The 26,811-nt window shown below is 46.1% G+C and overlaps 2 protein-coding genes across 2 annotated transcripts; one reads left to right on the forward strand and one right to left on the reverse strand.

The window, feature by feature from the left end:
• The first annotated feature begins 232 nt into the window (after positions 1–232).
• On the forward strand, positions 233–25,368 carry tfb1m (transcription factor B1, mitochondrial). Its single transcript, XM_071544827.1, has 7 exons — positions 233–266; positions 1,408–1,554; positions 2,144–2,295; positions 2,610–2,718; positions 2,839–2,990; positions 3,882–4,001; positions 25,165–25,368. The coding sequence occupies exons 2-7, from the start codon at positions 1,422–1,424 to the stop codon at positions 25,366–25,368; spliced, it is 870 nt and encodes a 289-aa protein (XP_071400928.1). The 5' UTR covers positions 233–266; positions 1,408–1,421.
• On the reverse strand, positions 15,157–15,888 carry LOC139665826 (claudin-20). Its single transcript, XM_071544828.1, has one exon. It carries the CDS (start codon positions 15,886–15,888, stop codon positions 15,157–15,159), a length of 732 nt encoding a protein of 243 aa, XP_071400929.1.
• Positions 25,369–26,811: the final 1,443 nt, after the last annotated feature.

A 26,811-nucleotide genomic window follows, 5' to 3' on the forward strand; every position in this document is an offset into this window, starting at 1 on the left:
AATACATCAATCAATAGTGTTTATTTATGTTTACTCTAAATAATACTGCACAGCATCATTACTCATGCTGACTGAAAATGTCCCCCTCTTCTGGCTGTGCTGCGTCATTGCATCAACAATAAACGGTTGTTCAAGGGCAAAGCAAAATCCCGCCTACTCCTATTTGATTGGTCGAGGTTCTGATTCTTGCAAGTTCATTGGATACGTATACGTCAATTTAATGACGAAGGCGGAAGTTTAAGAGGAAAGCGGCACTGGTGAGAAACGTGGGTTAACTTGTACATTTTTGGCTTTGTGTCCTTGTTTTGTTTTGTACACGGTTCATTACAACGGGCGCCCCAGTGCTTCGAAACAATGTGAAGTGTTCCGTCTAAATTCAAAGGCTTTTCCCACAGCATCTACAAAGACAAATGGACTGACAGGCTAACGTTAGCACGAAAAGCTAACTACTATCACAGAGTCAGGTCGTCACAGCTCAGTGCAGTGTGAACAGCAGCTTAAAGTTAACCGTTCAAATTTGGATTTACTTAACTGCTGGCCATTGTCAGCCCAGCTCGTCCCTGACAGATTAACAATGCTGTATTATTCAGATAGTGTTGCCTTAACGTTACGTACAGCAGTGCAGAAATGAGAATGTAATGTTCTTAATTGCGAATTAGATGATTGGTGTAAGAGCCTTTCATGGTATAACCTACTTCTAAAATGTTAATGTCTTCAAAGCTGTTTATTTTGTCAGAATGTGAAGTCAATGAGTAGCTGTCACGGATTTTTATTTATTAATTTTACTCATTTATTTTTCAGTGTGAATTGCAGCTTGGTCATAAAGCCACTAGGTGGCACACGAGATCGTGTAATGAGCCACCACAATGATAACATTGTCAGGCGCTGGACAGCATTATCAGTACACCTTGGTTAAGACATTGGAAATCGATTCCAATTCTGAATCGATAAGAAAGTAAATGGAATTGATAACGGTTTGCCTCCATGGAGTGCTCAGTCTATCTGTCATACTGTGTGATTTGCAACATGTTTATGGACAAACGTCAGTTCTGAATGTGTTTATTTTAAATGTTAAAATAAAATAAAGCCCACTCAGTAATCTTGCAGAATCATATTTGTAAAGGGAAATGACAAAATACATACAATACCCAACCCTATCCGTTCAGCTTTGCCCTGTCAGCCATAAAAATGCATTATTTTGCTAAGCATACATTTGTATAGGAACACATAAGAGTATTGATGTTTTACTGTTGTCATTATTAGTTGTTATTATTAGTACATAACCCTCAGACTGTGCTCTTTTCAGCAATTACATTTACACCTCTGAACCTCCAGTTTTCTCTGCTGCTGAAGAAGCCGATCAATCATAGTTTCTCTCTCACCTCTTGTATGTGTTTTTTCCCACAGTGTGCACTTGAAAGATGGCTGCCTCTGGGAAACTGGCATCTTTCCGCCTGCCCCCCCTGCCCACTATAGGCGAGGTGATAAAGCTGTACAACCTGCGAGCTGAGAAACAGCTGTCCCAGAACTTTCTGCTGGACATGAGGCTCATAGGTCAGTCAGCTTGTTCCCCTCTTTCTTTCTTTCTCTCTCTCTCTCTCTCTCTCTCTCTATCTGCAATGCACCAACACCTGCTAGCTACTGTACTTCGCTCCCGTGTCTACTCCGAGGACACAATGGTGCGTTCATATCCACTGCACTTGGCTGCACAGCTCCACATAGGCTTGTTCGTAGGCATCGAAACCGACAGGCTTTTCTGTATGGGCGAGGCTGAGTAGATCTCCTGCTAATGTGAACAGACCAAGTCAATTGTTTGCCGCCCATGCAGAGCTCGTGCCCTAATGTGATTATCAGTGATGCAGTGCAGGTCTGATCTGCTCTGGTGTCCTTGGACAAGGTGACTGTGTGTTAGATTAATCCATCCCAACTTCATCACGCAGAGGCAGACGGGTATTGGAACATCACACGCTATTAATCTCAATTTTGATACCCGAGACACTGATGAAGACCTTCGATTGCAGAGTATGGTCTAATTTGTATGATGCATGAGTCCACCAAACTTCATAACTAATTCACAAACCGCGCGCAGCAGTATTAGTGGAACGAGCTGCGTGAATTTAGCGCCGGTCATCCATCTTTTCAGACAAAATCGTGCGTCAGGCGGGCAGTTTGAGGGATGCCCACGTGTGCGAGGTGGGTCCCGGTCCCGGGGGCCTGACCCGTTCCATCCTGAACGCCGGGGCCGCCGACCTGCTGGTGGTGGAGAAGGATTCACGCTTCATCCCTGGGCTAAAGGTACACCACCAAGCAGATACGCTGAGACTGGCTGGATGTGGCTGTAAATGCACCAGGGTCCAGAGGTCATGAGGTCATTTAGCTCCCAGGGCTGAAGCAGCTTCACCAGTTAGCTACATGAAACCAGTTAGGGTCTGTGTTGGACTTGAACATCCTTAGTCTGCCTTAGCCAGCTGCAGACTGACTGATCTCATTGCAGATATCTGTCAAAACAGAAACGATAGACTGAAAGTTTGTAAATGACTTTGTCGTTTTCGTGAACACCTTTTCGCTTTGCTCCTTTAACGTCCGTCGTATCATATCCGTCTCCGCAGCTGCTGTCCGAGGCAGCGCCGGACAGGCTGAGGATCGTTCATGGTGACATACTCACCTACAGAATGGACCGGGGATTCCCGTCTAATGTCACAAAGCCGTGGGAGGAGGGTGAGAAAATACAATTTCACAAGCTGTTATAGAATTCTACAGTGTGTGGTCAGAGTGTTAAAATAGTAAACCCGTGGAACAAAAGGGTGTGTGTGTGTGTGTGTGTGTGTGGCCCCACAGATCCACCAAACCTTCACATCATAGGGAATCTCCCGTTCAGCGTCTCGACTCCTCTCATCATCAAGTGGCTGGAGAACATGGCCAACAGAACAGGGCCCTTTGCCTTCGGACGCACCCGGCTCACGCTCACTTTCCAGAAAGAGGTGGCAGAGGTGGGTGTGCTTCACTTTAGAATTAGAATCAGAATCAGTTTTAATGTGCTTGCTTCATTTTTGCTCATACATGACTCAACCTATCAGAATTGGTATTATGGCATTTCTTATGTGGCAGCATTTCTGTTCTGTGAATGGCTTCTTTTGTATTTTGCACAAATTTTGCATTTTATCTGCAGATATACATTTGTATCTGCAGGTTTTATTTTTTGTCTAAACAGGAATGCCTGGTTACATAAAGGCTGAATAAAATTTAAAACATGGAACATCAAATTTCTATATTTGAACAAAAGCTTGTACACCCTGAGTGCCAAAACTGGTAACGCATGACTTTAAGATGCTCTTTATCCATGCAGTCACTACTGTATGAGACCACTGCAGTAGTGAATAGCTATTATTTATGACCAATTATTGATTTGTTGATCTATAATTAATCGTAACATGCAGCTGAAATACATAAAACCTGACTGTCAATTAAAACTTGATCATCTAATGCAGAGCTCCTCAGCTTCATGGACCTTTATGGTTGGCGAGGCCGCACAGTGTGTCCATTTTACAAATTCAAATGCATATTTTTGTTTTATCATTTAGGCCACTAAAATCACTAAGAGCAGGATTTAATGCCAGTGGCTTTATTGTGTCTGGTGTTGATATCCAAACATTATTAGATTACAGTGAAAAAGTCATTTTGCCTCAGCTCCTGCTCTGTCTTTAATATGTTTCCTCTGCCTCAAACTCTCTGAGGTCTCCCTGACATCTCTGGATGTGTCGGACATCAGGTCGGGATCCGCTGATTTAAAACAACATTATGTGACCTCAGCGACTAACCCAGTCTTACATGTATTATTTACTAAGTTGTTGTGGCTGCCCCCCCCCCCCCCCCCCATCCAGCGGCTGACGGCCAGCACCAGCAGCAGACAGAGGAGCCGTCTGTCCATCATGGCTCAGTACCTCTGCACGGTCCACAGCTGCTTCACCATCCCCGGACGGGCCTTCGTCCCCAAACCTAAGGTACGACGCTTCTTCATGCGCCACTCACAAACACAGTGGATGGTAGTGTTGTCCAAATACCAGAATTTTGATTTCAATACCAGCGGTATTGAAATCAAGTTAAATATCTAGACAAAGTTAAATATCTAGACATTTGATGCTGCTCCAGTTCCACAGTAAATGTAATTCCAGTAATTCCATATTTGGCACCAGTTTCATCAACCAGTTTAGGTGGACTGGGATTCAGTTCAGGACGTGGTGGACTGTTTGACGCTGTTTTATTCTCTTGAATTTTGTGCTGACTGCTGCAGTCCACTGTCAAGAGCCAGGCTGTAGCTCTGTCTATTTCAATTCTTCTTCTTTTAACTATTCAAATCCACACATATACGCCTGCTAGAAGTGATGCTGAAATAGAATTTCATCTTGCAGAGCACATTTGGTGAAAATATTGAATGTTTATAAAATTCAGTATTAAATTGAATCTTTCGTAATGGTGTTGAAGTAGTATTTTGGCTCTCATGGCAGCACCAGTGGATGAAAACACCCACACACAAACACAGTTCTACATACAAACTCTCTACACACACACAGTCACTATTATTGCACACTTCCTACTCTAAGATAAGAACGGGACCGTCCTCACATCTCCTAATGTCTCCTCCTCTGGTCCCATGTTTCCCGTCACAGCCCCTCATCATGTCTCCATCACTCATCTCTCCTCGCCCTCCCTGCTTCAAGGCTTCATTAAGACTGCGTTGAATCACTGTTGTCTCTGCGCTGTCTTTGGACCCTTTCTGGGTTGTAATGATGCCTGGTGGGTATTTGAGATGTGGCGCGATCACACTGCGCCCCGTAATGAGGGCCTGCTTCTCCTTTTGCTTCTCTTTTAGGCCCAGTTTCTTCCCTCTCTCTTTCAGCCCACATGCCCGTGTCGTTGGTGAAAGAAAGGCGTTCACTCTTACGTAACATGAAAGCGCCAGGGTTTTTTATTTTAAGGGTGAGGATTTTTAGTTGGACTAGGGGGGTCCATTAAAAAAATAAAAGTACTACTGCAAAATGTGGAATATCAGTGCTGACTAATAGATAGCTCTGTCTAGATATATTTTGAGATGGGATCAGCATGCTTCTTTTGAAAGGCTCAGGAGCTCAGGACTCCTTTACATCCTTGTACAACTGAAACCATGTTTTTCTTTTCCTGAACTAAAGGATAGGCGTTAGGTTGATGTCAGAGACGGACTTAGGGTCCCTTGAAGATGTCGTGGCTCTTTAGGAGGCCCACTGTTGGTAAATATTTAATCCCCTATGTGGAGTAAGAGGCAGCAGAGTGAATGGGACCAGCGCTGATTGTTCATTCTCTTAGAAGAGATGGCTCCCAATGATTATTTCATCACATTCAGCCGCCTTTTATATAGTCTGCGCGTTTTTTTTCTCGTGAGTCTTATGTTTGTGTGTATGTCGAAATGTAGCCTAATGGATTTGAGCGTAGCAGCCTGTGTTTTAAGTGTGCACATGTAGTGTGTGTGTGTGTGTGTGTGCGCGCGCATTTGCGTGCATGAGTAAATGTGAGAAACGTGAGTGTATTCACACTGCACGCGCATGCATGCACTTTAGATTAATCGGTGACCCGCGCATGCCAATGCAGCCCATCTTCCTCTACTAAATGTTTTAATGGGCTCTTGGGAGAATTGATATCATTAGGAGAGATGATGGTTGTTTGATGAGCAGGTCTCCTACTGCCGACTTCCAATAAAAGACCAGACAGCACATGGAGTATATCAGTGCTGTCATGCTCTATGCATTGTGCATGCCCCTTTCTTACTTGTAAGTAATGTAGTATAACTCATAAAGTGCTCTCTGGCTCTGCGTAGTTTACTGGTACACACCAGAGTAATTACGCAGAATTGCATGAACAATAAAAATGTCTCGCCTGATTTAAGGGACAAAATCATAGGCTGGCTGGAGGGGGGTTGAAATTGTGATGCACTGGAATATACTCTTTAGTTATACCTAGAGCAATGGTTTTGTCTGTAAACTTGACCTACATTTTGTCTAAAGGGATATAGAAAATACTATTAGAGCTTCAAGTATATAAACTGTTATGGATACTGTGACACTGTACATTGCGTCTAGATTGTTCTGGTTAAAAAGCAGATTGGTGTTAATGGATGTTGTTCCCACAGCCAGGGTAAACAATGTATAACAGTAATAACAGCTTGATTCTCCCTATTATAGGCAGATTATTAATTGTAATAGGCGAGTAGCACTGCCAAAGCTGTTCTCTGTAAACTCTCTGTCTCTGTCTCTCCTCTCTCGGTCTGTGTCTGTCACTGCACAGTGTGTGCTTTTCTTAGGCAGTGCCATATAGCCAATAAATCGGCTCAGTGTTCTAATTGTTGGTATTATCTTGTTCCCTCTGTAGCTTTGGGATCACTAATTGTCTTCTTAATGCACAGGGATTTGTTCAAATTGAATTACAATTGTCCTTTCTTTTTGTCTGCTCTTGGCATGTCTTTGCCATGTCTGAACCTGAGGTTCTCTATTCTGCTGTGTTTTGTTTGTGTGTGTGTGTGTGTGTGTGTGTGTGTGTGTGTGTGTGTGTGTGTGTGTGTGTGTGTGAGAGAGAGAGTGTGTGAGTGACTCATGCCTATCCTGGAATTAGCAGGAACAGGTCAGCTCAAGCCTGTATTGATGAGTTAATATTTCTGTAATTATCCCAATCTGAGAACAACATTTCTGAGAAAAATCTGTCAGTGGTTTGCCAGCGGCTTTTGATGCCTCCTCCCACTACTAACTCCAGTTCTCACAGACCTTGGTAAACAAAATCAGAGGCGGCAGGTGCCATGCTACACTTGCAGCAATTAGTGGACTGACCCCCTTCACACCAAATTTAGAAAAAAACTAGAAGTGGTTTAATATTATGCTATCAAACAAACAGCAAGCCACAAAGAGCCACAGAAAACACAATGAAACCACTGGACCTTTCCAAATAACCATGATGAGAAAATAGCATCAGTTAAAGGCGGGGGGAGGGGAAGTGCAGGTTGATTGGCTGGTGGATTTCAACCTATCGGAGTGGGCCAATTCTAGTTGACGGGGTAATGAGAAGGGAAATGTTGAATCCATTTTACATTAGCGGCTGCTGGTGCCCATATTGACGTGCTGTGAGCAGATAGGCCCTTATCCTGGCTGTTTAATCTGTCTGTCTTGTTCCTCTCGCCCCCGGACTGCACCTCTCTCTGTCACATTGAGTGACTGAGATTGTCCTTGAAGGTTTCTGTGAGCGGCGATTGGCTGCTTTGATGGTGTTCCCCCAGGCTCCGAGTGCCCTAGGTCTGTCCTGTCGCGGATCACACCAGCCTCCCTTCCCTTATTAGTCACACGCCTTCTGTTAATTCTCACATACACAGATTGAGTGATCTTTAAATTGCTTCCGCCGTTCACGGCTATACATATATATCTGAAATTATCTCTTATGGGAATAAATTGAGAATAGAAGCTGCCTATCTGCAGTGCTCATGGTTGCTATAGGCTACACTGTAGGGTAGGCTTTCTAATTTCTATTCTGGTCGGGGGGGATCGAGGACTTTTAGAGTACCATCAAGAGGAATCCGCGTCTCCAACATGGACATCCACTCATCCAGATCCATCTTCACTGCCTCTTTACATCAGAAATAGCTGATTTGCAAACAGTGAATAGTGTGCGTTGGCTTGCCCATCTCTCTTCCCCCGCCTCCCCGCCTCTCTGCTTCCTGGGAGAATGTGATTAAAATCAGCTTCTGTCCGTCACAGACAGGTCTATAAGTCGCTCAATAGACGCTCCATCACGAGCAGACCGCCGTCTCTCCCAGAGCTCCTAGCTCCTCTCCGCGTTTTGCTTAGCTAGTATGCAACTATGTTATTCATTAGAAATGATGAGGCAGAAATGGAGGAATGGAGATGGGGAAAGAGGGAGAGGAGTAGAGAGAATAGGAAAGAGATGAAATGGTAGAGGCTAAAAGAAATGGGGGTGAGAGAAAGAAAATACAAGAGAGAAAAATAGAGAGTGGGAGTAGGGTGGAGGAGAAAGAGAAAATAAAAGATGGAGAGAATAGGAGACACTGGAACTGGAGTAAAACAGTGAGAGAAAAAATGGAAGCAATTATTGTTGAGAAAAAGATGGGGAACGAGCGTAAGTGAATGGAAAGGCAGTGATATATGGCATTTCTGTGATATATGGAATGGAAGTAGAGCTGGAAAACAGTATGAATACAGCACAGCCTCCTCCACACGAGCGGAGGGGTAAAGGAGTGCCCGAAGACAGATTCATGACAGAGATCGATCTGAAGGGAGAGTGAGGCGTACCTCCAGCAGATGGTTGTCTGGGCCAGTCGTCAGCCCTCTCTGAGTAATGGCTGCATCAGCCATCGCCCACCAACCGGCCGAGCCTCGGAGGAGGAGGGCCCTACAGATGTTTGCCTTGTACACAATCCTCTGCTGAGGACCACAGGCCAGATGAGCGGAGCCTAAATTAAATCTGTTAATGCTGCATTGCGCATCTATTATGGCTGGCGGTTGTCAGGCAGAGTTTGGACTTGCGCAGTGAAAATCCAGCAAATACATGAAAAAGTGATATTTTTTAGCTAGTGATTTTTCATGTCCTCTTGGTTTTGTCCACAGCTGAACTGGCTGCAGTTGTTTCCAATATCTAAGTAATTATAGCCTTCAAATTCAAGGGGCCATTTCAGAGCTGAATGTGACCCACCTTAGTCCACTATAAAGCAGTGGCAGGCACAATGATGGATACCTTCTCTGTGACCTGAGGTGGCCCAGCTCTCCCCTCAACAGTAACACTGAAAATCTATTCAGTGGGCCTGTGCTGCCGTCTCACCTCAAGCCACACACTCTACAGGCACACAAATCATCTAGGCCTATTCCTATCCCGTAAACGGGGTCAAGCATGGTATCAAGAGTATAGGGAAAGTTATTTCAATGACTTGTGCCGGCGCGGTAAATGCCTGAAGGCTTGGTCTCAATACATCACAGACCCAAGGTAAAGAAAGCTAAAAATACCCTCCTCCCCCTTTTCCCTTAAACAAAATGCCGAGGTTGGCAGAGTTGGCTTATCAACATCTCTGGAGATCTATTGCTCCTCCTAACAAGAAGCGGTGCCGGGTTCGCTGAGAGTCAGCGTTCAGAGTTTAGCAAATTCAGCGCTGTTTAGTGAGCATGCCAAGAAAATATGCAGGTATTTTGAAAACTAATGCTAAAACCCTGGCCAGATCCCAAGAAAAGAAGGTCGGCTTCAAATGGGTAAATCGCTAGCGGTGCCATGATACACCGAGATGAAATGAAGTCTGTGAAAATCAGCCTGCTGTCACAACGGCGAGAGGGATCAATCCATAAGCTATTAATTTGAAGGGTTTGTTTTGATGGCTCTAATTTCATACACTGTGATTTCATGACTTCATTGCAGGCTTTTTAGTTGGAGCTGAAGTTGTAGATTGGATTTAGCAGTCGTGTTGATGAGTATTTGTATTGTTCATAGGTGTAAAAACGAGAGAAAATATGGACTACAAGATTATGTTGCACTAGTAGTATTTCGAAAACATAATTATGCTAACATGATTGTTTTTGCTAATGATAATTATTTCCTTAATTGATTACGACAATTATTATAATTATAATTATGCTGTGGACAGCTCTATGTTAGTGAGAGCTGCTATGCTCTCATTTACACTCTGTGTCCCTCTAGTTAGATCAAAGTGAGTTCAAAACACCGCTAACAATACTCTAATGGCTCATTTGCAGCTTTAGAGAAGGTTGGCAAAAAAAGTGATCAGTGTCCACACTATAGCGTTTAGCCTCCCTCACCTCCAGCCTACTGAAGCATCCCCCAATGCTTGAAGCTGAAATATTAAAGGACCTCCTTTGAACTGTCAGAGTGTATTGTTTTCTTACAAGCCGCCCTTTTGTCATCTCCGTAGCCTATACTGCCTCTCTCAGCAGTTTACAGCCCAGCCAAGGTCATTGCTATTATTCCCCAGCCTTGCATGAGCGCTGGGACCGGGGGAGAGAGAGGCTCCGACAAAGGAAGGTCGTTCTCACCCAGCGTTGATGACCGCATTATATCTCCAATATGAACCTTCATGAGGATGATGCCTGTCCAAAACAAAGAGCCTCGCATTAAGTACGGTCGCTGACATACTGGAGCGATTTGGGCGGCTGCTGTGTTTTCAGCATCATGCTAATGAGTTTTGATGACCGATGCCGATGGAGAGTTCCTCAGTATGGTCTACGATCTGTCTTGCTCTTTGTGCCTGGGAGCATGACTGGTGGAGTGGATTAACGCTCTTATGCATCACCTCATTGTCTTCCACATCCACCGTATCTGTCATGCCCGTTCTTTCTCTGCAGTTGATCTTTGGAAACGCTAGATTCTAGAGTCAACTACAGGTCAGTGAAATGACCTGTGAGTTTGGGAAATTCGAAGAAAGGCTACGCCGTAGGCCTAAAGCGCGATTAACCCCTGCCTGGAATTGACAAGGTTCAAAAGCTCTCACCTCCCCTCATCTAAGCCCACATTCGAGATCTGTCACAGCAGCAACTCAGGGTGAAAGCCTTTGATGGAAAATGTAGGTTAAATACACAGAGGAGCGGATCTTATTAGCGTTTCCCCATGAGAGGAGTAGTTATTTGATCTCCACTCTTGTTGCATAACCAAGAGGAGCGGGAGAACGAGAGAGAGCCTTGAATAATCCATGTTTGTTTCAGGAAAGCACATTCTCACTCAGTCGTTGTAGACTAGGCTCCAATCAACTGTAATGAGAGCCCAGATTCTCTTGGAGAGTAACTATTAAAATTATGCACTCCATCTGCAGTCTATAGGCTACATAACACAGATATTAATCTTGAGGAACATACTGTATGCTACACTGCCTGTTTTGAAACAAGCTCTGCTTAAGGATGAAGACGTCTTCATGCAGCATTATCGAAGTCTGGAGTGAAAGCAGTGAAAGAGTTTGTTGTGGCCTTAGCATTGAATATGTCATTTCTGTCTGTCTTGGCAATTCCCTTGTTTATGTTAGGCTGATTTGGAGCCAGACAAGCTTGTTTTGATGCAGGCTAGATGAAGCTCCACTGCAGGATGGGATGTTGCAGAATTTACTCTGCTCTCCCCAATGGACTGTGTGTGCTGTAAATCTGTTTACCTGTGTGGTGTTTGTTAATTTTATTGATTCTTGTTAGTGATAAATTGCAGTTGCCACCTGTTTGACCCTCTGGCCCCCCCTGTTCATCCTCTTTAACATCCATTTTCGTTTCTTTTCGTTAAACTAAACTAGGCAAATAGAGTTCACCAGCTGTTGCTTTCTAGTCCTGTCTAATTGCATGTGTTCAGCAACTAGTCTACACATGTTGTCATTATGCTCATCACTTTGAGTAAGATACACCAGACAACTGAGACCCTCCCCATTCCCTTAAACTCTCAAGAGGGCTGTTAGTATTTCACTCATGCATTTCCTTATGCTTACATCTCAATAAGGAATGGCTGGAACAGGCTGGCTACGGTATTAAAGGGAAAAGTCCTTTTTCAAAACCCATTTGCACATTGTCGGTAATGTTTTATGGATACACATTTTAGTTGGAGTGAAACCACTCTCTCTATTTTCCTGGATGCTGCGTCAACTGTAGAGGCTATGGTAACACTAGGAACAGCCTGCCTGCCTACACTCAGCACAGCTTGTACCGTCCAAAAATCTGTACATTTGGCAGGGAGATGAGTGCCATCCCCTACTGATCACACACACACACACACACACACACACACACACACACACACACACACACACACACACACACACAAACAGACTACATAGGCATGTTGCTTCCACAAAATAGTTTTATTGGTAAAAAATATAACTACTTGCACAAGCACACTGAGACAATGGTACCAGAACTTGTGAACTGTTCATTATCATAAATATGCTCTGGCAAAGTAAGAAGTGCTAAAGCATCCACAAAAATAAGCTGCAATTATCAAAATGATAATTTTTGTCTTGGTTTATGCAGGAGAGCTGTAGCTCTTTACACATTTAGGGCCTAGTCACTTTGCACTCTGGCCATTTATAAGCTAATGAAATGGTGTGCTGATGATCAAGCTGCACAGCCACAGAAAAGAGAAATCTCAGGCTCCTATTTGCCTGCTGAATCCTATCAGACAGAAATGGTTAATTTTTTTTCCCAATTGCGTGCCAATTGTGTTATGTACATTTGTACTGGTCCATGGAGCTTGGAATGCTCAGTCACTTGAAACAAACCGCTGTCAAACCATGTAACACGAGCAAAGGTGCATTTGAGTAGTCTTCTTATAAAGAAGATATGGTATGAACATGGTATCTTATATTGAACAATGTGAGGGAATTCTGATCCCTCAGTAAAAACAAGGTACGATATCTTAGTAGCCTAGATACTTGTGTACAGCAGTCAGCAGACCTACAATGAACAGGAAATCCCAAAACAAATACGTTTCTTTTTTAAATTTAGAAAATCCACTACTCAAGTTTTCCCCAATGAAACACACATGGGCCTAAATGCCTCGTGAAGTGATGCTGTGCTTTGGGAAATAAGGAATAATGAGGATTGAAAATAACCCTCGAAAGCTGCGTGGACTGTACACAAGCATCTAGTTGACTTGAGACTTAGTCTGGCAGAACAAATCACAAATCCATAAAACATCTGCTAATGTATAATTCATTTACAAACAACGCAATAAAAAAATAAACAGAAAGAACTCCAGACAGTATTAAAACTTGTCATCATGAAGCGATTTGGCACATTCTCGAAACGCGTAACGTGTCGGTATTGGTTGACGACATGGCACATTCTTGACTTTGTTTATTGCATTGGTTATGGTGCCTGGGCAGTGAGTTATTGTCAGGAGGCCAGTTCTGTTGGCGGTGGTCTGTGCTGGGCATGATGGGTAGTCGGGGTGGGGTAGAAACCTGGCCCTAAGGGCTGCCAGGGCCAGCAGTGGAGCCCGCAGAGATGCCCCCAGCGTGCCGGCAGCAGCCTGCAGGTGGCGAGCTGGGCTTAGCCATCTGCTCTCCCCCAAGAAACTGCATGTTTATGAGAGAGAAGGAGAGAGAATGCACAGCTCTATACATCTCTGCCAGGGCCTGTCACTGGCGCAGCCATTTCTGTACGGAAACAACATACCTCCCACCCCCTCTTCCCTCAGAGAAGAGTAGACACACTCAGGAACATGACTGTGTGAAAGCGTAACAGTACTACTGACATATGAGTAGGTGGGAATTGGGTGTGTGTGTGTGTGTGGTGGGGGGGCATGCTTTCAACATGCATCAATGTTCTCTTGTCAGCGATCAGATCCATGTGACATGGTGAGAGAAAGCAGGAGAGAGAGGGAGCGAGTGAAAGAAAAAAGAGACTGACAGGTAGGGAAGGAGGAACGGTGGCATAGTCAAGTGGCTGCAACTTAAGACGGCGAGACCTTCTGCAGGTGCAGACCAGTAGCATATGCGCACTGCTGACGCACTTGGAAAACAAGTCACATATGGAGAATGACTCAAACCTTTTTTAGCTGCCTGCCACACAGCTACCCAGTCGACCATGACTCAAGAACCTTTTCTCTCTCTGCCTCTGTTTGTCTACCTCTCTCTCTCATTGCACCATCACACATCTTTTAATTCCTATGAGACTAGATGCATGTCACAGACACCATAGCCGTGGACACCAAGAGAGAGCATTTCCCAAAACCTCTGTCCATGTAACAGAGGGAAGTTGCCTCATGTCACTGGCTAATAAAAGGGATTAGTGAAAGTAGCCCTGCGTGAGCAGAGGCTCTGCAGAAAGCTTATGGACCCATGGAGAGAAAGAGAGCTGCCCCCCTAAACAACCTCAGAATCACTCGCTGACACACACAGACCCCCAGACAAGAAAGATATTTGGGTGCCGGATTCCGTTTCCATGGCACTGAGGAGGTGGATGGTGAGAGTGAAAAGCACATGCAAAAAACCAGCGTGTCTTAGGGTTTAGTATGTACATGAGCATCTGTGTGAGAGTGCATGGATGATGTTTGTGCCAATGTTTGTGGAGGTGGCTGTGCTGTCTGTATACTGCTGTGTGTGTGTGTGTGTGTGTGCGCCCCTGTGGGTGTAATCTGTATGCAAGTGTGTCTGTGGGCTTCAGCGTGTATGTGGAATGGGTAGCTGTTACTTAGGGAAGACAGGTTGTTTTTGTTTGGATGGAAATGGGAAAGCAACATATCAGAGTCCACTCTGCTGAGGGATTGAAGCTCTATCAATTTCTCTCCGTCTCTCTCATATTTCCACCTGCAGGGAGAGAAGCAGGCATCTGTTTGTCTGCATTTCTGTCTCATCTCCAGCCCAGCAGCCCACATCCACTCCTCCTGACAGTCCTCTTTGAACAGTTTCAGCAGGGTAATGTTTCTACAGCTTTTCAGGCACAGGCATTGTGTGGCTATGTCTCAGTCTTCTACCAGGCATTCCGCTGTATTAATACACAGACAGGCTCCACACAGCATGCGTTAGAGGCAAAATATCAACATCATTCTAGTAGCTAACAAAAATATGACCATTTATTTCAATCAGTTCCACCTAGCATTCTAGTGGATGAGCATACGAAAAACTACAATGGCTTGCTATGAAAGGGCTTCCACCTACTGCTGCCTCTTTGAGGCATCATATTGCCGACTTTGCCGAATGGGAGTGTACCAAACGATTGTAAATAGCAGCTAAATGATTGCTTTTTTTTTCTTTCAATTCAAACCTTTGGCGAGGGAAAAATATCTACACGGAAGGCTTCCTTAACTGCTTAATCCATTCCCCAGGGAAGTCTTCTGTGATTTACTGATGAAGGATATCTGCATTTGTTTAGCGGCTTCCTCCGATTCTGCAGCGCCTTATCCTGGCGCCTTACACATTCACACTCTGTCTGTTCCAAGGCGCTGCTTAGGGAATACCTCCACTGCTTGTGCTTGCAGAACAGAAAAAAGAGAGGAGCAAGATACAAGAGAGGGAAAAACGGATTCAAAGTCATTGCCCTCCTCTCTCCTTTTTTTCTCCACCTCCATCCGGAGCAGAGCCTGGTGTATGGTATAAGCCGTGATGGTTTCCCCCCAGGCTCATCTCCCTTTAGCCGTGGCGCGTGCAGCGCTGCTTTATTACACATAGTCCTGCAGGCTGTAGCCGGTCTTATTGTCTAATGGGGAGAGGGAGCAGTACTGGTGCTGGAGCTCCTGCTGCTGTTGCTGGAGCAGCTGTTGCTGCTGCTGCTGGAGCAGCAGTTTGTCAGGGGGGGGCAGCAGGACCAGGTCCTGGGGGCCGTGTCTCTTCCCAGAGCAGGACATACAGAAGATGGACCCCCCCACGAAGAGGAAGCCTGCCGAAACAAAGGCCACGTACACGGCACCCCCAGGCTCAAACTTATTGCTCTCGGGCACACTGGAGTCCAGGAAGTTGGTGATGACCTCGTTGGTAAACCATGAAGCGGGCACCAGACACAGGAAGCCGGCAGCAACAAAGCAGCCGCCGCTGGCAATTGCGGCGTGCCTTTTGGAGCGGCGTCCGCCCCCCCAGCGGGTGCACTTGAGTCCCAGGGAGGCAAGGCAGAGGCCCATGGCGGCCAGTACGCAGCACAGCACCATGGTGGTGCGGGCAGTCTGCAGGTAGGCAGGTAGCGACAGCACCGAGTACTTCAGTGTGCAGCTGAACATGCCGGTGCTGTACCATGTGCAGTCCATCCACAGCCCCTGCATCTGGGAGATGGCTGTGATGATGTTGGAGCCCACATCTGCGCTCACCTTCCAGTTGGGCAGCAAAGTGGCCACCATGGCACCCATGATGCCCAGCAGTGCCAGGACAAAGCCAAAGATCTGCATGCCCGTGGACGCCATCCTCCTTTTCAAGTCGACGCTGCTGCCGTAGCCCCTCTCCTCGTCGGGCAGCATTCACCCAGCGCCAGCCAGGCGCCTCGACCTCTCTGCCCAGCCGCCTCGCTCCCCTCCCCTGGTAGTACACCAGCTGCCAGTCAAATCCCCAGCTCCTCAACTCTTCAGCTGCGGCTCCACTGGACTGGAGGAGAGAGACAGAAATGAGAAATTGAATTGAGTCTGTCTGCTCGCTCTCCCTCTTCCTTTCTCCCTTCACTCAACCCCACACAAGCACAGACTTTTCTTGCTGGGAACAAAGGATTGTGTGAAGCCCGAGCGATAAGAGCTGTCTCTGGCTAACTACTGGTAAGCAAAACACTGGACTTGTGCATGTGTGCATTTTCTATGTGCTGCCTCCCTCTTCCCCGTACCGGCGCCCCATAGAGCTGTTATTGGAGAGGGAGAAATGAGTTTGTGGTATTTGCAATGCTCAATAGCTATGTGGACTTAAAGCTGCAGTGCCCTCACCCCACTCATATAAGGTTATTCTACCACTTTATTCAATGCTGTATACCCAATAAACTGAGCCTATCAATTTAACATAGTTTTACATTCAGCGTTATCGTCAATTAAATAATCAGATATATTTTCGCCAATCGCCAGAATAAAACTTTGTGATTGTACAGTTCTTTTTATTATTATTTCGTCGGACTTCACAGCCAATTCGTCGTTTTTCATCCGTTGCCGCTCTGAATAAGCGAACGAAGAAGCTCAATCAATTTGTTTATTGTTGTTTATGTTGCAAGGGGGGGTAAAAAAGCGATGTTGAAATAATTCCTTACCCCGGCTGGTGCAGAGCTGGCGGTGACGCGTCACGTTGTTCGCAGTGATTCCTGTAAACACACACAGACACACACTGAAAAGACCGTACGATGGTGAGGGGGCGAGGAGGATTCAGCCCGGACCGCGGATCCATTCAAGCCATCCATTTCCTTAGCAACAGTGTATGGGAGGACATCCCAGCTCTATGGACCACACATGCTCGGCCGGAGCCTGTGAGAAATAGCCGTAGCTCTCTCCTCTCTGTCTTTCTCTCTCTGCTGGAGAATAGAGTCTCTACGTCAGAGCCACAAGTTCACTACGGCAAAAAAAAAACAACCCACCGCCTCAGTCTGGCAGTCAGCCTGTCAGTCGGTGCTGATCACGACTGCTCCCGTACTACCGCCGTCTCCTTGTTTCATGTCAACAACCAGTGTTTCGAGTCGTTACTCAAAAAGTAATTAATTACTCGTTTTTCGTTACTCGTTCCAAAGGTAATGAGCTCCGTGTTAACTCGGCTGAATACTCTCTGGGAGCAGTAATTCGTTACAGTAATGGTCGCGCGCTTTTTCGTTACACCCCCACAAAATTGACGGTTGGTGTCCTCTCTCTTACCTTCAAAAAATAAGGGCTAATTTTCCTGTGAGTCATCGAAGAACCCAAATAATGTGGATGTGCGGTGATTAACGTTAATCCTGTCATCCTTTTGCTCGATAAAGTCAAAAACGTAGCCTACTTCCACACGGGGAAATTGAAATAGCAATTCTTACACCGCTCCTTACTGGAAAAAGTCATGACAGTACTGCAAACGATTATAAATTGAAAAGTTTAGTTAAAAACAGCAAATTTCTGCTGTGCCGTCCTTGCAGCCAGAGAATAGTAAACGAAATCTAGCTAATTATCCCTGTAAATAATTTCACGTGTGCAGTATTAACATGTCAATACAGGCTGTTATTACATTTATCTAAAGCGTGAATTTTAGTGAAAAAGACAGGATAGTACTTGAAAAATGCAGCTGAACATAATTTTTTACCTTTGTAAACATTATGGACATTTTGCAGCAAAGATGTGCTGTCAGTTAGAAGCCTTGTTTGTGCATTTAGCAAAACAGCCACAACATGGACAACCAGAGAGCTTAATTGAGTCGCTTGGTACTTCTGTTGAAAACTAAGCTGCATTTATACATGATTTACTCTCACAATTAAGTTGGCTACTGAGCGAGACTTTCTTGTTTTTGTCTTTACTCACTTTTTTTCTGGGCAGAAAAATCCAAAAACTCTTCTAGCAGTATCTAGCAGTGTACTGTAATCTATAATGGAGTCCATCCCATTTCTGTGTTGAGCTCTTCTGTAACCATAATAGGGTACTGCTGCTGTCAAAAGATATGAAGCTGCCAAGATGGAAAATCTAGATAACATTTCCAAACATAGCCTCACTACACAACTGGGAAGGGTAATCTAATCAAGATGGAAGAAAAAAAAAAAGCTGTTATCATTATGACCAGATTAGCTGCTGAGACGTCTGTCCTCTGAAGGTGTCTCTGTTGATGGTCCAGAGGGCAGAGGAGCATGTGTACCCCACCATGCCAAAAACTGACCCTCCCTGGGGCATCGTCTTCATCAGGCATCAGTCAACAGGAGGCTAAACTCACAGCTGCTCCCCCCCTCTCTTCCTCTCCCCTCTGTAGAGGACATGGAGCAGGGGGAGGGAGTGGCTAGGACGGCCTTGATTCATGAATGACAAAGAGGACAAAATGAGTGGGGGAAAAAAAAAAATCAGACGCGACTAATAGACGCGATACCCTTGAAAACGCAGATGTGTGTTACCATAATTTTGCTGCATGGGCAAATCAAAAAACAGCCAGCCTCAGGGAAATAATTTTGCCAACCCCCCACCTACAATATAATGACCAGGCATTGGCTGTAGTGATGTGTGGCCATTACATGTGGATAGGTTGGTGGTGATTGATTTGTTTAGCTATTGATCTGTTTGTTTAATATAGCCCAGTGCTCTCTCCATCCCCCATTGTTTCTCCTATACACAACCCCTAAGACACGCTTTCTTAACATGAGGTCCGGCCGGCATAGAGACGGTGCACACTACAGTGGTTTTACCTGGGGTTCGGTGGTAGTGCCGACCTTCAACACTACATTCTCAGGCTCCCTTGTGGGATCCCACTGCAGCAGGAGGAGAAATTTTCCACTTTTCTGCAGACACACACTACAGTACGGCGCGTGTGACTCGTAACCGATGAGATCCTAAGTGCTGATGCTGGTGTTGTTCTGTGGGGAATAAAATAAATAAATAAATAGATTGTAGAGGAAAGGGACGAAAGGGGGGGGAAAAAGGTAGGGGCAGAGAAGCGCAGTTAACATGTACCCGGTGAGTGCAGATGTGTGACGCTGTGATGTGTGAAGACATGGCAGGCTATTATAAGCATGGGCCCCTTTATTTTATCACCTCACAGCCGAGCGCTCTACCCTTTCCGCAGCGTAGCTCCGAGGCACAGCCGGACCCGGCCACTCTCCCTTTTGCCCACATGGGGGGGTTTTATTGTTCAATTTGCATTTTCCTCTTTTATGTCCTCCTCTGTGCGTAATTGGTTTTTGTGCTCATCATCTTGCAAAGGTGGTTTATTCACAGTCGAGGTGCGATGTGTCGTGTGATAACGGCGATAAGGCTGTCAATGAAGCCTTGTTGTGTTGCGGGGCCCATGTCCATTTTCACCATGCATAATATGTGTAAACCTGTCAGAGGCACAACATTTGTGACGTGAAATTGCAGCCATTGGCTTGTTTTAAGGGTCTCTTATGTTTCCCCCATTAAGACTGACTCCTGAGTGTACAAACATGGCGTAGCATTTATGAGCTTTTAAACATCCTATCAAAACAGTGGCCTGACTCCCTGCCATTTCCCACATTGTCCTCATTTGCTGTTTATCGTGCTTGGTCATTCCAAATTTTTGGGCAGAGTTCGAGACTTTTCGTTGTAAAACGTCTCTAAGGAGCTGAACACGTCAAAGACACAGGCTACAGTCTTGGTTTGCCTGTGTGTGCGCCCAGGGCGATTCTAAGAGCATGGGAAGTACGCTGGGCTGCCTGCACAGGACGCCAAAGCCCTCCCTCCCCAACCCCTCCAGCAGCAGCAGCCCAGTAGATTCAGTGGCATCGACTGCTGCCTTCTCCTCTCCGAGAGCCTGTCTTCCTCCACTGATGTAATGGAGGTTGTCTTCTCAAGGTATTGTCATGATTAATGCAGCTCTTCCCCCTTTGGTGTAGGATCTTAGTGGGCTTTTCTCTCTTGTATTCCCCGGCTGTATATAGCCGCTTCCATCCCCCTGCTCCCTCTCAGAACCTGGCGTTATGTAAGAGCAAGTGTTGGTTGTTCAGGTGGTATAGTGGCTGCTGCCCCGGGGCCCTGCCATCTCATCTTGGTTACGCTTAGAGGGACATGACAAATTACTGCTCACACACCATTGGGCAAGGACTCAAAGAAAGAGATGTCGGAGGTGGAAATGGGCAAGGAGAGCTGGAGAACCACAGGGCAAAACTGGGGTAATAGAGTTCCCTGCTGAGCTTTGGGAAGGTCAAACACATGAAATATGGTAATGCACAAGTGTATTAATATGGATGTGCGAGTATTCTGCTCAAGTGGGTCAGAATAGGTCTTGAGCTGCGGACAAAAGTAGACGTGTGACTTTTAGATAGAGATCTGTTATGTTTTGCCCTTTTCAAATGCCCTGCAAGGGGAATCTGCAGCATAAGGCCTACATTTTTAATGCAAATGCAAGGTGTGAGTGTTGGTTTATTAGATTGCTTAGCATACCATATAAGTATGCAAGAGGAGAAGCAGGTTCAAAGTCTATGTAAATGTTTGAAGTCTTTGTTTTAAAAACCTAAGACCAAATTAGCTGGATTGAGAGAGAGGGAGATAGGAATTTTTATGAGCTTGAGTATAGATCCTTATATAACGAGCCAATTTGGAGGCCGAATTCATGTAGAAATCATTAGGGGTTATGATTTGCTTGTTTCTCCCTCTTAAATAGCATGGTTTGTCTGAGCCTGCAAAACCTAATTACATTCAGACCATCTCCGATCTCTTGTCTGCTTTGTAGGATCCGTCCTGCCACCCGTATAGAGAGAGAGGCATGAGGGATGGGAGTCAGAGTGAGGGGGAGATATTAAGGTTGTCAGATAAGGGTCAATAAGTCAGTCTGCTGCCCCAGTTCAGGATCTCCCAGCAGATGCAAAGTATTTGAGGGGGCTGGAGGAGGAGGGGGGGGAGTGAAGGCATGCTCACAGCACCTGAGTGGAGGGCCTGGGTGGCGGCGCGTGATTTAAGATGGAGGTACCTTGCATGTTGAGGTTATCAGGGGAAGGATTAATGGCAGGGAGCGGGATATATTACAGCGGTGCTACCTAGTGAAGCCGTGTAGCAAGGCCGTCCATAAATCATAGCGGCAAAGTGACTTGGACAGGCCGACGGCTGAAATGCTGCTGCCTGTATAGTCCCAATATCGACTTTTCCCCATGCTCCTCTCTTAAATCATGAAGTACGGAATATAAATGGCCTAATTATTCCAGCAGAGAGCGAAATTAAAGGCATTCCTTTTTATTGCTTCTTCCTAACAGATGGTGGTCTGATCTTGCATCACCAAGGCACTGATAGAAGCATACAGCATCCAGATATAAGATCCTGACCAACATCCCTATGTGTTGATGTGACAGGTGGAGGAAATGATTCTCATAATACAAGCCTCTGTTCCAAATCAAATGAATCTCTCGCACCTCTCAAAGCTCACGATGACACCTGCCATGGCCCATGGTTACCCTTTGCATTTCAAATGTGTCATCTGAATGTAATGGGGTTAGCGCATTAATATTAGGCCTACCTAGAAGAATCCAAGGCCCTTACTGATTCTACAAATAAACCATGAAGTCACCTTAGAGTCTGTGTTCAGCATGACACAAATTTGCATTAGACTCGACTTTACTTAACAGCTGTGCATGCACCTATAGCATAAATTCATAACTTCATTCTTCCGTATCAAAACATTTCTTATTGAACTTAAACCCGTGGGTTTGCAGCTCTCTGTACCATTAGCCTAGAGGGGCTTTTGAGACAAACAGCCTCGACCGGCGTTGTCCCGCGACACGCCACTGCGGCAGAAAAAGCGAGGCAGCAGCCAGGCATCTCTGGGCGACACGGGGAGCTATAGATGTGATAAGAGATAGCGCTGCGGTTTACAAGCGCTGCTGAGCGGCCGCCACGGTCTTGTGCGCGGGAGAGAGAGAGAGAGAATCTAAACAGCTCATTAGAGATCCTTTGCGCGTCCTTGGACCACTTTAGTTTTCCTCCCCCAATTATCTGCGCCAGCCCCCAGCCCAGGAAAACAAAAGGCAGCTGTGAATGAGGGTGAGTCACACAATCCAGAAATACAAGCTTCAAGGATGCGCGAGGAGCTCCTCAGGGCATGTTGTCTCAACAGGAGGGCTGTTGTGCTAAGTTAAATGCCCTTTCATTCTACCTGTATGTGTGTTTGTGCCAGTAAGATAACAGAGCATGCATGCGCGTTTGTGTGTTTGCATGTTTGTCCTGCCTCATATTTTTAAGTGAACGTTTAACATCCCCTCTTCTTTGCCCTCTCCTCCATTTACATACCTGCATGTGTGTGTTACTTCTGCCTTCTCTGCCCAGCTTGTATATCCTTAAGCAAAATACATTCCATTTCACTTCCAGATCTCAATTTCTCTTCCATGTGGATAGACAAGCGAGCCACCACCAAACACCACTGACGTCGCTCCCCGGAGCCCCCTTGTCAGTCACTCCAGTCAACCAGTCAGTGAGTGGCCCCTCTCAGCGCTGTCTCACCAGGGAAATAAGGCTATTACAAACTATGGACAGACGGGCGACCGCTCTGCTCTGCTGCCCAACGTCTGGCTGTGCCATTGGTCCACACACTCGAGTATCTCCCCGCTGATTGCGCTGTAGCCCCTCAGCTGAAAAGTGCAGAACTGAAAGCCGTCATGTGAGACACCCTCCAAGTCCTATATAAGAGGAAGATGATGCTTCTTTTTTTTTTTCTTTTTGTTTTACCCTCAAGCGCTGCACGTACGCAGATCCAGAAACAGAATGGGTCGTCTATTAATGCGTCGCCGGTCTCTTGATCCCGTTGCGGCCTTGAGAAAAAGGAGCAGAGTGGATGATCCTTTACAGGAGAACAAGCAATCGAGTGCGGGGCGACGGGGAGAGCGCGTGAATGTATATGTGCTTGAGAGTTAGGGAGAGAGGGATCTGAGAGAGAGGGAGAGAGAGAGAGAGAGGGATCTGAGAGAGAGAGGGCTAGGCTCTGCTGAGTCTGGCACGATTACTTCAACAGTTTGTCATATCGGCTTAGGGCTGACAGAGGAGGGATCGGGAGGCGGCAGCTAGTGAGGAACTGGAGCCAAGACTCCCACCGCCACCACCACCACCAGCCCTCCGTTTCCTCCTCCTAACCCCAGTGAGGGCTGGTCCTGCCATGTTGACCCTCCAAAGACTCCACTCCTTGCGTCCACCTTATAAATTCCTACTTCCAAACATACCCAGTGAACTGACCTTTACAGAGCCAGTGTCTAGCGGGACTAGATTCTTCCATGACCACCTTCATTTGTTTTCTCTCAGAGGGAAGTGGGTATAAGAGAATCGATAATAAACTTTGACACAGCACCTGTGTCCCCCGAGTCTACCGCCAAGCAGGACTTCAGCATCGCTTGATCTATATGCTTACGCTCCATTACCGCCCCCCCCCCCCCCCCCCCCCCAGTGGAAACAGTAGGGCAGGAGGTACGAAGACGTGGGGGGAGGAAGAGAAGAATGCCTGAGTGAGTCAGTCAGACTCATAGGTATTAACAACCTTGGTGGTGATCCAGCGACAGGAAGAGAGACAAGAAAGAAAGAGAGAGAGGCTCAGTTTCTATGGTCCATCGCACAGGTGTTACTGTGGCAACCGGAACTGGCTCGCCAGCCAGCCACGCTGCGTCATCTTGTTTTCTGCTTTTCCTCTTTTTCTTTTTATCCCAGGCTGTTTCTCCCTCTTTTTCTCTCTCTTCTCTTTGTCCATCTTCGCTCTCCTTTTGCCAGGCTGCCTTTCTCCCCCAGCATTTTTCTCCACACCTCTCGTTCTCCCTTTATTCTCCTTTCTCCCCATGCGCAACTACTCCCCCCTACCGCTTTGTTTTTTTTCATCCCCATGAGTACATTCTCTACAATCTAGTTTTAAGGTCTGTGCTAACCCTCTGCCGCTTGTATTTCCTCTTGCTGTGTGTGTGTGTGTGTGTGTGTGCGTGTGTGTGTGTGCGTGTGTGTGTGTGTGTGTGTGTGTGTGTGTGTGTAGGTGGACGTGGAGTTGTTCACTTCACCCCTCTGGTTCAGCCGCAGATCCAGCAGCCCTTCAAGCTGGTAGAGAAAGTCGTCAGGAACATTTTCCAGTTCCGCAGGAAGTACTGCTATAAAGGAATTGAGTAAGCACTATTTCACTACTCCCTCTTCCCCTCTCTCTGTCTCTCTCCCTCTTTTGTCTCACTCTCATCTTCCATTCTCTCTTTTCCATTTTCCTTTATTCTCTGTGGTCTGACAGTGTCTTCATCTCATCATTAATTAGAATGTTTTTAGCTGTGCTTTTCCGTCTCTCTACCACTCTCACACACACAAACTCACAAATGAACACAACTTTAAAGGCTTCCAGTAACCAAAGTCTGAAAATCCGAGCGTCCTCACAGCTCTTGTTCAGAACCACTAGCAACAAACGCCCCCACACACATGTGCGCGCTGCCCATCGCCCCCATGCCTGTTAGGAAGTGTACGTAGGCCCGGAAAACAAAGGAACACTGGCTGCGCGAAAGAGAGCAGCAATTATGAGTCATTGAGGTGGCATAGGAAGACGAGGCAGCAGCATAACTTATGTAACTGCAGCAGGTTGGCAGCGGCAGCGCCAGATTGGAGAGGAGGCACCAGCGCCGAAGCGCCCAGAAAGCATCTGTACTGCAGAGTGTGTGAGGGGGCTAAGCATGGACTGTTGCACACTGACTCGCAGTGAAAGCCCACACAAGGGCATCTTCGGTTTGGAAGGTCTTTAGACATAAATGCCCCCCTGTACTTGAATATGCTGGAGGGCCGTGAAGGGTGAAAGAAATTGAAGCTGGAAATTATTCCTCTTATGTTTGAGAAGTTGGTGTCTGTGTAACTATTTTTTTCCTTGTATCAGTATCTTGGCATCCCATGTCTGTGTAGCATGGCAGTGAAACATTAACAATTCATGAGTGATTCCAGCTCATTGTGTGATTTCAATTAACTTCACAGATTTGAAATAGTTGCTGAGGGATCATTTCTTGCGGTTTGAATTTTATAATGCCATTAAACTTGCATGATCATTACGATATCAAAGCAACCTGAGTTTTGCAACACTGATTATCTCGCTCTCGTCTTTTATTCCCTCCCCAGAATGCTGTTCCCCGAGGCACGTCGTCTCGAGCTGGCAGGGGTGATGATGCGCGAGGCGGACGTGGACCCCACCCTGCGCCCTACAGAGCTCTCCATCCCCCACATCAGGGCGTTAGCGGACGCCTACGCCTACCTCTGCGCCCAAGATCCCGGTCTCTTTGCCTACGAGTTCAGAGAGGAGCTGAGGCTGAAGCACCTCGGTAGGCGATTGGGCGAGCCGACGGGCGCATTTATTGACACGGCAGCAGGCGCGCCGCCACCGAGCCCGCAGCAACCCTGCTGAAACACGCAGCACAGAAGTGGAGAGAAACCCACTAATGGCCTCTGTTCATGTAGAGAGACAACAGACTGCTCTTAGCCTTTAAATTTCCACCTGGCATAAGCATGCATTTTTAAAGCCTTTTTCTCTGCGCCCAAGAGGCAATAGGTAACTCGGTATAGGCTGAATCCCGGGACAGAGACGAGAATCACAGTGGAAATAAACGGGACGGGTGGGTTGGGATAGTAGCTGGGTTGGAACAGGTCCAGGACTTTGTTCCAGGCGGGGACATCTCAATGTAAAGCGAGAACAGTTGGAGTTGAGCCTGCCTAGTGGTTTGAGAAGAATGAAGAAGGCATGTTAGTTACCAGCTGGAGCTCTTTAAGTGTGAGGCGCATAATGCTTGGCTGCGTCCTCTCTCCCGATGTCCCGATTCTTACCTCAGATCCCACTCACATAACACCTTGTCCTGTGGGACCTGAGAAAGAAGTCCAATTGTGTTTTCAGGGCGATTTAGAGAATGGGAACAAGATGGCAGTACCATATCCAGGCCATTTTTTCCCCTCCGCTATGTATTGCCTATTCACGTGGGAGACGGAGCTGAAAGGCAGGAGGAAAGTGGCAGGAATTTGTCAGCTCAAGAGAGAGTCCTATAGTATCAAAGAAAGAGGACTCTATTGTTGATGCCTCTATTAAAATAGAAATTGCTGGCCATCTTGTTTTGCATGCTTTGTGTTTGATGTTAGCTTTGTGAGTTTGCCTACTGCTACTGTTCATCTGAACTCTTAAGTAACACCAAAATTACTTTTACTTTTGTTTTTTGTATCTGCAAAATAATTAATGGGTATTCATCACATACACATTTTAATTACATTTATTGTACAGAATATAATATACATACAATACAATATATTACACATGTTAAGTAAATCTGCCCTCGCTGTTTTTATTAGAGATTTTTATCTTATCTTATGGATAAAACCATTGTTACATGTTTCATATATTATTCCTCTTTGAATGCGAGAGCAGATTATCACCACCAGAATGAAGTAGGGCTGCTGCCTGCCAGTGTGGCAGATGGCACACTGAGATTGACTTGCCAAAGGGAAAATGAACTCACTTTCGGTGCATGGTGAGTGTTAATCTCCAACCACAATCAGTATTTCATCAGAGCTACATATGCCACAGCAGACAGGTGTGCAGGACTACCGCTTTGCCAGCTGTGATGCTGTGTGTGCTGCCAGAATGTCCAGTGACCCACAGGAAACCCGGTGGTTTGGCGTTACAGGATTAATGGCAGATTGTTGTGGTGGACTACTGCTCTTACAACCGTGATGCTAAGATGTGTCCAGATTCACCAAGAGGGAAGACTGTGGTCGGCCAGGGAT

This window comes from Centroberyx affinis, unplaced genomic scaffold (genome assembly GCF_046629955.1).
Source record: "Centroberyx affinis isolate AG114_WGS23_722 - 3 ecotype Tasmania unplaced genomic scaffold, CSIRO-AGI_Caff_v1 ptg004678l_1, whole genome shotgun sequence".
In the NCBI taxonomy this organism is placed as follows: Eukaryota; Metazoa; Chordata; class Actinopteri; order Beryciformes; family Berycidae; genus Centroberyx; species Centroberyx affinis.

Coding starts and splice junctions, on each gene's coding strand:
- tfb1m (XM_071544827.1), top strand. CDS start 1,422: ATGGCTGCCTCTGGGAAACTGGCATCTTTCCGCCTGCCCCCCCTGCCC. Junction 2,991..3,881: donor TCCAGAAAGAGGTGGCAGAG/GTGGGTGTGCTT, acceptor CCCCCCATCCAG/CGGCTGACGGCCAGCACCAG. Junction 4,002..25,164: donor CCTTCGTCCCCAAACCTAAG/GTACGACGCTTC, acceptor TTCCCTCCCCAG/AATGCTGTTCCCCGAGGCAC.
- LOC139665826 (XM_071544828.1), bottom strand. CDS start 15,888: ATGGCGTCCACGGGCATGCAGATCTTTGGCTTTGTCCTGGCACTGCTG.